This window comes from Cervus canadensis, unplaced genomic scaffold (genome assembly GCF_019320065.1).
Source record: "Cervus canadensis isolate Bull #8, Minnesota unplaced genomic scaffold, ASM1932006v1 Scaffold_057, whole genome shotgun sequence".
Classification (NCBI taxonomy): domain Eukaryota; kingdom Metazoa; phylum Chordata; class Mammalia; order Artiodactyla; family Cervidae; genus Cervus; species Cervus canadensis.
In genome coordinates this window covers 1-12,287 of record NW_025091439.1, presented here as the reverse complement: position 1 = coordinate 12,287, position 12,287 = coordinate 1, and the positions used below count along the sequence as shown (strand labels likewise).

The 12,287-nt window shown below is 36.0% G+C and overlaps 1 protein-coding gene across 1 annotated transcript; it reads left to right on the top strand.

Annotated features, from left to right (window-relative positions):
- The first annotated feature begins 5,645 nt into the window (after nucleotides 1–5,645).
- On the top strand, nucleotides 5,646–10,169 carry LOC122436509 (T-cell immunomodulatory protein-like). Its single transcript, XM_043460287.1, has 2 exons — nucleotides 5,646–5,778; nucleotides 9,635–10,169. The coding sequence occupies exons 1-2, from the start codon at nucleotides 5,698–5,700 to the stop codon at nucleotides 9,818–9,820; spliced, it is 267 nt and encodes an 88-aa protein (XP_043316222.1). The 5' UTR covers nucleotides 5,646–5,697; the 3' UTR covers nucleotides 9,821–10,169.
- The last annotated feature ends 2,118 nt before the right edge of the window (nucleotides 10,170–12,287 follow it).

The window sequence follows — 12,287 nt, the reverse complement described above, 5'->3', positions numbered from 1 at the left end:
GCCCACTTGACTTCACATTCTAGGATATCTGGCTCTAGGTGAGTGATCCCACCATCGTGATTATCTGGGTCATGAAGATCTTTTTTGTATAGTTCTTCTGTGTGTTCTTGCCACCTCTTCTTAATATCTTCTGCTTCTGTTAGTTCCATACCATTTTTGTCCTTTATTGTGCCCATCTTTGCATGAAAAGTTCCCTTGGTATATCTAATTTTCTTGGAGAGATCTCTAGTCTTTCCCATTCTATTGTTTTCCTCTTATTTCTTTGCAGTGATTACTGAGAGAGGCTTTCTTACCTCTCCTTGTTATTCTTTGGAACTCTGCATTCAAATGGGTATATCTTTCCTTTTCTCCTTTGCCTTTCACTTCTCTTCTTTTGGTAGCTATTTTTAAGGCCTCCTCAGACAATCATTTTGCCTTTTTGCTTCTCTTTTTCTTGGGGATGGTCTTGATCACTGCCTCCTGTACAATGTCACAAACCTCCGTCCATAGTTCTTCAGGCACTCTATCAGATCTTTTCCCTTGAATCTATTTGTCACTTCCCCTGTATAATCATAAGGGATTTGATTTAGGACATACCTGAATGGTCTAGTGGTTTTCCCTACTTTCTTCAATTTAAGTCTGAATTTGGCAATAAGGAGTTTATGATACGTGTACAGGTCACTTCACTTCAAGAGGTACACAAATGGGCAAAAGACAACTTTGATTCAGTCTCAAGAGCTTGAAGTAAGACACGGACTGAGTCCTAAATGAATAGTGAAATATGATTAGCAAAAGTAGTTTGTTGTTAATGGAGAACATGATCAAGACAGACATAGGCTATGTGTAACAACCCCTGGTATTAGTGGAAGGCTAGCAGAAGTACCTGAGAACAGTGGTTCAACCAGAGGGCATATGCTTTGCCCCATCCTCAGAGGTTCTTACAGAGAAGGTAATGGCACCCCACTCCAGTACTGTTGCCTGGAAAATCCCATGGATGGAGGAGTCTGGTAGGCTGCAGTCCATGGGGTCGAGAAGAGTTGGACACAACTGAGCGACTTCACTTTCATGCATTGAAGAAGGAAATGGCAACCCACTCCAGTGTTCTTGCCTGGAGAATCCCAGGGACGGTGGAGCCTGGTGGGCTGCCGTCTATGGGGTCACACAGAGTCAGACATGACTGAAGCGAATTAGCAGCAGCAGCAGCAGCAGAGGTTCTTATTCATTAGTTCTGGACAGGGGCATAAGAATAGACATTTCTAGTAAGTTCCTAGGTGATGTTGAGACTGTTCGACTGGAAGCCATACTTTGGGAATACTGCATTAAAGAACCTGTGGTTTACAGTGTTAATGGGTAATCTGGGGCCAGAACAATGAGTTGTAATTTGATTAAATGATACCACAGGTCAGTTAATTTCAAGATACTGAAAATGTTATGAATTTTTAAGAGGAAACATAAATGTGACCCTTGCTCATACATATCTTCTTTGTCCTCTGCTTAATTAAAACCAGAAAAATTATTACACCAAAATTCATTATATTCCATTTTGATGAAAACTATTTTAGTGTTTTCTTGATTTTAAAATTAAAATTTTGGGGAAAGTCAGTTTGAATCATATCTATCTCATTAAAATTATCTGTTTTAGAGAATAATTTCATTTGAAAACATATCTTCTTTGTCCTCTGCTTAATTAAAACCAGAAAAATTATTACACCAAAATTCATTATAGTCCATTTTGATGAAAACTATTTTAGTGTTTTCTTGATTTTAAAATTAAAATTTTGGGGAAAGTCAGTTTGAATCATATCTATCTCATTAAAATTATCTGTTTTAGAGAATAATTTCATTTGAAATTTCATTAAGGTTAACATCAGATGGAAATTAGCATGTAGTTAGTGTGAACTTTAGTCTCTAGCAGTCCTGACATTCAACAGGCCAAATTTTATGTCACGTTTTATAGAATGAGTGAATCAAAATGTGATTCCTTCTGTTACAATTTCACTTGAACCTTTGAGAGGTAATTTATCTCTCAAAGAAACTTGAGATACGTAACATGTTGAAGTCTTGAGAAGACAATCTGAACTTAATAATTCCTGGGACTTCTTTAAGAAATGTATGCTAAGTTCACAGAGTGGGACCTCTATCAGCATGACTTTCCTCATAGTCACATTATTTTTCAGAGAATTTGCGTATTACTAGTTCCTAGCCTTGTGCCTCTGACTTATATGAAACATTTTCCTGAAACTACTTTCTTCCTCAGGCATAATAACTTACTAAAAAAGTAAGAAATTCCTGTCATCTGAGGTTTAAAAACAAAAAAGATATATAGATTGTAAAAGACACAGGCTATGAAAATATTCTAGGTTAAAGGAGACTAAAAATAACTGCAAGGAGATCCAGCCAATATATTGGAAGGACTGAATATTCATTGTAACTGATGATGAAGCTGAAGCTCCAGTCCTTTGGCCACCTGGTGCGAAGAGCCAACTCCATGGAAAAGACCCTGATGCTGGGAAAAATTGAAGGTGAAAGGATAAGAGGGCAGCAGAGGATGAGATGGTTAGCATCACTGAGTCCATGAACATCAATATGAGCAAACTCTGGGAGATAGTGGAGGACAGAGGAGCCTGGCATGCTGCAGTCCATGGGGTAGCAAAGAGTTGGAAATGACTTAGCAACTGAAAAGCACAACAAAAATAACAACTAAATGCAGTTCTGCTCCTGGACTCTGGATCCTATGTTAGAGGGTCAAAAATGCTACAAATGACATTATTAGGTCAATGAACGAGACTGGAATATAGATACAGTACAATAGATAAGATTGTCTGTGTGAATTAATAGTTGTATTGTGGTTGTTTAAGAGAATATCCCTATTCATAGAAAATGCACACTAAAGTATTTAGGGGTGAGAGGCTGTAATGTATATAATTATGGTTCAGAAAAAAAAATGATTTCACAGAGCACACAAATGATCGAATAAAATGGCATAAAATGTTAACAGGTCAATCTGGTTAAAACGTGTTCAGGACTTCTTGTACTACTTTTATTATTCAAGTTTAAGTTTAAATAATTTACAAATAAAAAAGTTTTTTTTTTAAATGTAGAAAAGTGAAACGTGGAATTTAAAAGTTTGTTGCCTTTAAGAGAGAGAAAATTTCCTTAGGACATGAAGTTGGAATCTCAGAAACCTTTTCTATCACTGAGGATCAAAAAATAGCACTTAAAGAGTCAGCATAATACAAAGTAGTACAGCCACTATAGAGAACAGTGTGGAGATTCCTTAAAAAACTGGAAATAGAACTGCCATATGACCCAGCAATCCCACTCCTGGGCATACACGCTGAGGAAACCAGATCTGAAAGAGCCGTGTACCCCACTGTTCATCGCAGCACTGTTTATAATTGCCAGGACATGGAAGCAACCTAGATGCCCATCAGCAGACGAATGGATAAGGAAGCTGTGGTACATATACACAATGGAATATTACTCAGCCATTAAAAAGAATACATTTGAATCAGTTCTAATGAGATGGATGAAAGTGGAGCCCGTTACACAAAGTGAAGTAAGCCAGAAAGATAAACACCAATATAGTATACTAACACATATATATGGAATTTAGAAAGATGGTAATGGTAACCCTATATGCAGGACAGAAAAAGAGACACAGAGGTATAGAACAGACTTTTGGACTCTGTGGGAGAAGGCGAGGGTGGGATGATCTAAGAGAATAGCATTGAAACATGTATATTATCAAGTGTGAAACAGATCGCCAGCCCAGGTTGGATTCATGAGACAAGTGCTCAGGGCTGGTGCACTGGGAAGACCCAGAGGGATGGGATGGGGAGGGAGGTGGGAAGAGGAATCAGGATGGGGAACACACGTAAATCCATGGCTGATTCATGTCAATGTATGGCAAAAACCACTACCCTCCAACTAATAAAAATAAAGGGAAAAAATTTTTTAATTAAAATTTAAAAAAAGAGTCAGCATAAGGAGCACCTTCTTTGATAGAGTTCTAGATTTCTATAGCCATATCTATAAAATATTACTGATAATTCTTACAAAAAGATATGTTTATGATGTTATGATGTGAGTTAGTTATATGTTTAACAGAGATAAGTTATTTGCCAGTATTAAATTTCAGCCAAGTCATCGCCAAAATACTTGGGGAAATAGGAAACTACTTGGAAGAAAGAGAAACTAGCAGAAAAGAAAAGTGTAAATAGAATCTAATCTGAGTATTTTGACTTTGGGGTAAAAATGAAAGACAGAGACTTGTTAACTGTCTTCTTCTGATTAGTCCCAGAATAATCACAATGAAATGATTGGGCTTTTAATGAAGCCTATGTTATTACTAGACCCAGTTTATAAATCACACTTTGTATTTAATTCTTACTTGGCGAGCTCCTACTTTTTTTTTTTTTCTAACTATGATATATGTTTGTGTCCTTGGATAGCCTTCTCCTTTCCAAGTATTCCTGCCTAGAGTTGCATCTCTCTCTCTCAACTGCTTTCACAGTAGTTCAGATGTACTACTGCCGTATCACAGATAATTTCTGTGCTTCCATTATTCAACTGTTTTATTTAATGTTATACTCCTATAAGGGTTTGTTATCACACAGAGTATTACCTATGAGAATCATAAGTAATTAAACCATGAAATTGAATCAAAGAAACTCATTTTTCACTATGATATGCCTTTTCCTTGCTGAGGTCAGCTTCCATTGGCTAGATTTTCATCTCACACAACCTAAATTTTCTTTTTTTCCTTTTGAATACATTATTGGATACTTGATAGACTTGTTTTAGTTACATATCTCTCTTAATATTGATATTTAAACCTACACAAAGACTTCTTTTGTTTTTAACCCTTATATAGCCTTCCAAGTGAAGGTACTACTACCTTGGTACACATTAAATGATACATTAAACCATTGCAAATAAATCCATATTTATTCTGAAGAAATACAAAATGAGGCTCTAAATTTAAAAGCTACATGATTACTCCATTGTGTGAATGTCCCTGTAGAAATTTAACTCTAGAACATCAAAATTTGTAAACTTCCATCAGGTAGGGACAGTAGATAGGAGGGAGCACTAGAGGAAATGATTCCAAGTTCCTCAGTAACATCATCTCTGGAGGTCTTTGCAGACCATTCTGCAGCTGTTTAAAAATCAGTCAGTTGGAAATGACATGTGTATTCCCTTCATTTGCCTTTTTATTGATAAAAATATACTGGTTCTTTTTAGAATCTAGATTGCAGAAAGCTTTATAACTCTTGAAATTTATGCTGTATAAAAGAGGCTTAAAAGTTATGTAAAAACATCCAAAATCAGTCAAATAATAATGGGTTACTATTGACATGCCTAGTTTCCTCCCATGCAGCAATGATAATTGTCTAAGTCACAAGCTACATTTTTTAAGTGATGATTTTAACATTAAAGCCCTGAGACAAGGTGTTTTTCCAACACTGGATAAACATTTAGCCAAAGAAAAGTGAGCAGTTTAAAACCAGTCACAGTCCAGGTAACAGATAGCAAGAGCCAGAGTAATTCTTTAATTGAATCACATAAACTATAAAACCATGCATCAGATTCCTCAGTTTATCTAGAGTGATGCAGACTTTGAAAAGATAGGAAATGTAATCTGCTATACAGGAGCACCATTTTGTGGCTGTTAATGAACTTTTTAAGTTTCTTTTGGCAGATGGAGATGGAAACATGGATCACTTACTGCCAGGCTGTGAAGACAAAAACTGCCAGAAAAGTGTCATTTACTTAGCAAGATCTGGAGCAAAGCAGGTACATGTACTTGTTTTTTAATGTAAGTAAGGTTACAATCTCGGCAAACAATTTCAGAGGTTAGAGAAGTATCTGAAGAATCAGAAAAGAGAAAAAACAACAATAAGTTTACTTTCTCATTTTAACTTGTTGTTCAGTCACTAAGTCGTGACTGACTCTTTGAGATTCCATGGACTGCATCATGATGGGCTTTCCTGTCCTTCACTGTCTCCTAAGTTTGTTCACACTCATGTCCGTTGAGTCAGTGATGCCATCCAACCACGTCATTCTCTGTCACCCCCTTCTCCTCCTACCCTCAATCTGTCCCAGTAAGTCTTTTCCAATGAGTTGGCTCTTAGCATCCAGTAGCCGAAGTATTGCAGCTTCAGCATCATTCCTTCCAAAGAATACTCAGGACTGATTTCCTTTAGGATTGACTGGTTGGATCTCCTTGCAGTCCAAGGGACTGTCAAGAGTCTTCTCCAGCACCACAGTTTGAAAGCATCATTTCTTTGGCACTCAGCCATCTTTGTGGTCCAACTCTCATTGTACATGACTACTGGAAAAACCATAGCTTTGGCTAAGCTGCCCTTGTTGGCAAAGCGATGTGTCTGCTTTTTAATACTCTGTATAGGTTTGTCATAGCTTTTCTTCCAAGGAACACCTGTCTTCTGTTTTCATGGCTAAAGTCACCATCCACAGTGATTTTGGAGCCCAAGAAAATAAAATCTGTCACTGTTTCCACTTTTTCCCCTTCTGTTACTATGAAATGATGGGACCGAATGCCTTGATCTTTGTTTTTTGAATGTTAAGTTTTAAACCAGCTTTTTCACTCTCCTCTTCCACCTGCATCAAGAGGCTCTTTAGTTCCTCTTTGCTTTCTGCCATTAGAGTGGTATCATCTGCATATGTAAGGTTGTTGATATTTCTCCCAACAATCCAGCTGTGAGTCATCTAGCCCAGCATTTCACATGATGTACTCTGCATATAAGTTAAATAAGCAGGGTGACAATATATAACCTTGACATACCTCTTTCCCAATTTTAAACCCAAGTAAGGTCTTCATTCTCCTTAGGAGAAAAGTCCTCCTTAGGAGGACTCTTGTGTTCATATCAGCTTTTCTCCCATTAGTCTGTCTTTGAGTGTAATTCTCAGGCTCAGACGTGGCACCTTACTTTGTGTATGACAACCAACACTCCTCCTCCATGTTAACTTAATAAAATGCATTTAAATCTATTTTTGTTGGTTTACTGAGAGAAAAAGTACTGCGATTGGAATGTATTGCAATGATTTCTCATAAAGAAAACCCATTCCTTTTTTTAATATTTATTTGACTGTGTGTGGTCTTAGTTGCGGCATGCAGGATCTTTTGTTGCAGTGCACAAACTCTCTAGTTGTGAAGTGTGGGCTTACTTGCTCTATGGCATGTGAGATTATACTTCCTCAACCAGGGATTGAACCCAGGTCCCCTGCATTGCAAGGCGGATTCTTAATCACTGGACCCCTAGGAAAGTCCCAAGAAACCCATTATTGATCCTGCAATTATATGATCTGTTAGCCTTTTATATGCTGGGAATATGGTAAGACACACTATGACTATAATAAAGAATTAAGTAGAAGAACACTATATCTAGTTTCAAGGCTAATCTTGTTTTATTTGTGATGTCTAGATCTATTTTGTTCTTTTATGTCAACTTTATTCCTGTAGCTTGTTGGCAAACAATTCAGAATCTGATAGTCCCAGCATTAATGTGGGAATGATAAAAAAATTTTTTAAATGTGGGACTGATAGCTTATGACATTGAGAATTTTTCAATATTTATAACACCTGAAAGGAAACCAGTAATACAGTAGTAGAATTAATTATATTTTCTATTTTGGGATAAAAAAGATGATAGAATGGCATCTTGATTTTTATAGCCCTTATGGGTAGGAAGTATCACCTTTCATACTAAGACACTAGAGAAAACATATCTTCAAGTCTTCCTATAGTCAGCATTCTAAAAACATGTAACTCTTAAACCCATAATCTGTATTATCTTGAACTTTTTGAAAGTTTTGAATCGCTGAAAATATTAGGTCAAGAAACACCTCATCATTGGTTCATAGCTCTAAGTATACCTAGTAATTGCAGCCTGTCTTCAAGTGACAGACTACTGTATTTTCAAATTATACAGTCATCTCTCTATGGGAAGATAAATGTCACAGTTCTTTGTTGACTGTTAAGAATGTCACATTAATGAAAAATCTTTTTACTTCTTAGACCTTAATACATTTACCTTAACAGAAGTACTTTATCCTCATTAATAAACTGTCATCCTGTTCAGAAACTTGAGATAACTCGACATTTTGTGAAATTTCTCATCCTCTTCCAAAATAAAAGCAGCAGTTTTTTTTCAGTCATGTGAAATGTTAAAACATTTTGATGATATACAATGCTTTTGCTTTAAGAAAGATTGAAAATTTCATTAGATGCATATCAGTTTTTTAAGCTGCTTGTTTTCTATAAATTTGTCTTTATAGTTAAGCCATATTTGTCCTTTTTCCTTGGCAAATTATGCTTTCTTTGAATACATAGAAAATGTTTGGGATGTTCTATGTACTAAACACTTTTCAAGAATTCACTTTTTATGTAGTTTGGCTTGGAGCCATGTATATGAGCCACCTGCTTACAAGGAAAAAAATATCTGTGGGCATGTTTGGCCTGTGTCATTTCAAGCCAACTGCATCTGCTTCTATCTAGACATCTTCAGACTATGTGCCAGTATCTATGCTCTTGCTAGTTGTGGACACATCTCTAATTTTAATGTATTGATTTCCAGTCTTCAGATTTTTAGTTTACATTAGGTTATTAAAAGTAAAGATTTGGGCATTCAGAAGAGAACAGGCTTTACCAAAGCTCATTTTGAAATGAACCTATTCTCTGTGTTTTCTTCATTATAATCAGTAGATAAGTAAAGAATTTATGTAAAATGTAGCTTCCAGCTGTTTTGGCAACAAAGCTCATTCTCCTGGGCTCAGAGAGCTTGTCAGGGCTAGTATTGTTTGGAAAGCCTCAGAGCTGCTTGTTTCTGAGCATGGTGACTAAAGTCATCATCATGTATAAGAGGCAGAGCAGAAGAACAAGGAAGAGTCTGTCATGTTCTAATTTTCTTCCTAAACTGGTCCTTCAAAAGGATATCAGTATTAGCTATTACAATTTTAAAAGTATTCATTATCTTCATATTTTCACTTAACACATATTCTGTTTGTTTATTCATTTGTTTAATTTTATTTTTTTGTTGGCTGCATTGGGTCTCCATTGCTGCACACGGGCTTTCTCTATTTGCAGAAAACTGGGCCTACTCTCTAGTTGTGGTGTGTGGTCTTCTCATTGTGTTGGCTTCTCTTGTTGCAGAGCACAGGTTCTAGAGCATATAGGCTCAGTAGTTGTGGGTCACAGGCTTAGTTGCTCTGCGGCATGTGGGATCTTTCCAGACCAGGGATTAAACCAGTGTCCCTGCATTGTGGGGTAGATTATTAACCACCGGACCACCAGGGAAGTCTCCAACACACATTTTTAAATGGTCAGTTCAACAACATGTTTGATAACATAAGCTCAATCCTAAAATTCCTTATTCTGTGAAAAACTTTTTAAGGTTCTATATGCTAGTTCAAGGAAAGATGACTACTGATAAATTATAAGGTAGACTTATTTTTTTAGAGTGTCAATTACCTATTTATCAAAGTAAATTATAATACTCTGCCATTTTGCAGAGATACAACTTAAGAAAGATGATACATATCTTGAGGATTTTTTGTGGATCATTTGTTTTACAAATGGTGAATTTTTTTCCTAAAATGACTATAAAATCTAATTTTTCCTCTTAACCCACAGTGGACTCCTGTCCTACGGGATTTTAGCAGTAAGGGTACCCTCTGGGGCTTTGTGCCGTATGTGCATGAACAGCAACCAACTGAAATACCAATTCCAATTACCCTTCATATTGGAGATTACAACATGGATGGCTACCCAGATGCTCTCGCCATACTGAAGAATACATCTGGAAGGTATGGAAATTAAGTCACAAAGAGAAATATGTGTAAAGTATCTTCACTATGACACAGTATACCTGAATAGCACCTAAATAAGGTACCGTCCCTTAAATAAGGAACACGATTTCAGTGTTCAGTGTCTGTTTTTTACATGGTCCCTGAACTTCTCCCAGCTGCTTAGAATACCTGTTCTTGTTCTATTTTATGGAACAGTGAAAGGCATATTTTCACTCAACAAGCTTGGTCTTTAAAAGGTCAAAATTTTTATAAGCAAATGACTCAGTTATATTTTGAGTCTAAAGACTATGGATGTTAAGAGTTCAGCCTAGGCTTAACTCAGTCCAGCCATTTAGCACCTGTGTGACTTGGGCAGCTTACCTAAACCCCTCATTGAGAGTAATAATTGCACCTCTGTCATGGAGTTGTGGTGGAAATTAGGTGAGTTAAAAATAAATGAAGAAATTAACAAGATATGCTGACTTGTACTATCAGTGAATGGTGCCTTACTGTTACTTGTTTTATAATGATATCAAGAATTTAGACAAGACTGTTGATAATATTTGTAAATACAAATTGTTTAGTACATTTATTGCATTATCAGTAATTTTGAATGTTGTTCCTACTTTTTCACCTTAAGTAGAAGTACCAGTACCTAAACCAATGTAGTTAAATTCACACTTTGTTCTTGGCAGATTCCATTAATATGACTCTTCTAAAATTTTAATGCTTTATTGTATTTTTCATATTATAATTAGTTGTGTTTCTTACTCCTTATTCTTTCTTGCCTCTTAAATCATATCTATCCATAATTTTCCTTCTGAGCATTAATTCATTTTTTGACTCTGGAACTTGTGATGATTCAACTCACATTTACTACCAGGCTCATGATGTAATACAACTGTCCTGGGGAAAAAAATCAAACTATTGTTAATTTCAACATAAAACAATGTTTTCTAGAAATGTGATTTTTAGAAAACCATACATTATTAGTGATTATCCATAAATATTTATAGAAAATTATGAAGAATCTGTACTTAAACTTTTCTGAGGATCTTGATTTGAATTATAGTCACTCTGAGTTGTATTTACAGAATTTTCCACAGATATGAGCATCATGCTCCATAATGCATAGTAGTATATACCACTCATCACCTATGTGTGAAGCACATCTGGTAGAACCAAAAGAAATCTCTGAGTTGAATGTGATTTTTTCTTCCTTTTAAATATATAGTGCAAAGAAATGTAAAAGCAAAAAAAAATAAAAATTGCTTTAATTTGAACATTTACCCTATTCAAAAGAATAAGAAGTTACATCTCAAATTCATTTAAGTCTGTGATTACTTATTCTTAGAAAAACATGCAAGCAATTTATATTTTGTCATAAAAGTTTTTTTATCAACATTTTCTCCTTCAAGCCATCAAATACTTAACTTACCTTTACCATTCAGTAATAATGACAGTGAATTGAATTTGCATGCATTGTGTCCAACTCTTTGGGACCCATGGACTGTAGCCCACCAGCCTCTTCTCTCCATGGTATTCCCAGGCGAGAATACTGGAGTGGGTTATCATTTTCCTTCTCCAGGGGATCTTCTGACCCAGGGATCAAACCCACATCTCATGTGTCTCCTGCATTGGCAGGTGGATTCTTTACCATTGAGCCACCAGGGAAGTCCATAAATAATAATGATGATGAAGTGAAGTCGCTCAGTCATGCATGAGTCTTTGCGACCCCATGGACCGTAGCCCACCAGGTTCCTCCATCCGTGGGATTTTCCAGGCAAGAGTGCTGGAGTGGGTTGCCATTTCCTTCTCCAATAATGATGATATCAGTAGCTAAATCAGTAGTGAACACTATGGCTCTATAGGAAACATAAAGTAAAAGGCAGTCGTAGACTCTTGGAGCTTTTATAAAAGCAGCTGTTTAAAGCCCAGGGTTTCTTTTTTTATTCCTTTGGGATAGATGAGAATTGAAGGATAGATTTCAGTGCATCTCAGTGTTCATTAAATCACTAGATGAGAGAGTCCTATTCTTGAGAGATGTGTGTCTCACAGAATTCAGCATAATACATTCTTTGAAACATAAAAGAAGGAAAATAAGACATAGTGTGCATTATAATCCTTTTCTACTATTCAGATTTTGTTGAAAAAGCACTTTGTAACTTTTAACTGATTTCAGGACTGCTAAGAAGTAGTACAGGGTTGCCGTTTATATTTTCAAGGGCTGCTACCTGGAGAATTCTGTCTTCTTTTTTTCTGCAGATTTTGAAAATCAGGTAGAGATAAACTACACAGATGAGACTAAAAATCCACAATATGTGTTTCATGAAAAGGAAGTTCTAAAACTGTGGCTTGTAAACTTATATTTTTTTGTTTTCAGAGGAGAGTTGCTATTTGGGCCTAAGTTTGTTTTTTATTTTCTACTAAAGGTTTTAATTGTTTAAAGTTAACCTTTAAAATCATGTTACGTGAAAAAGATCTCTATTAATGACATT

What these genes read in the sequence shown, in the direction of transcription:
- LOC122436509 (XM_043460287.1), top strand. Translation starts at nt 5,698, where the DNA reads ATGGATCACTTACTGCCAGGCTGTGAAGACAAAAACTGCCAGAAAAGT. An exon ending in CAAGATCTGGAGCAAAGCAG is followed by an intron (nt 5,779 to 9,634) that starts GTACATGTACTT and finishes CTTAACCCACAG; the next exon opens with TGGACTCCTGTCCTACGGGA.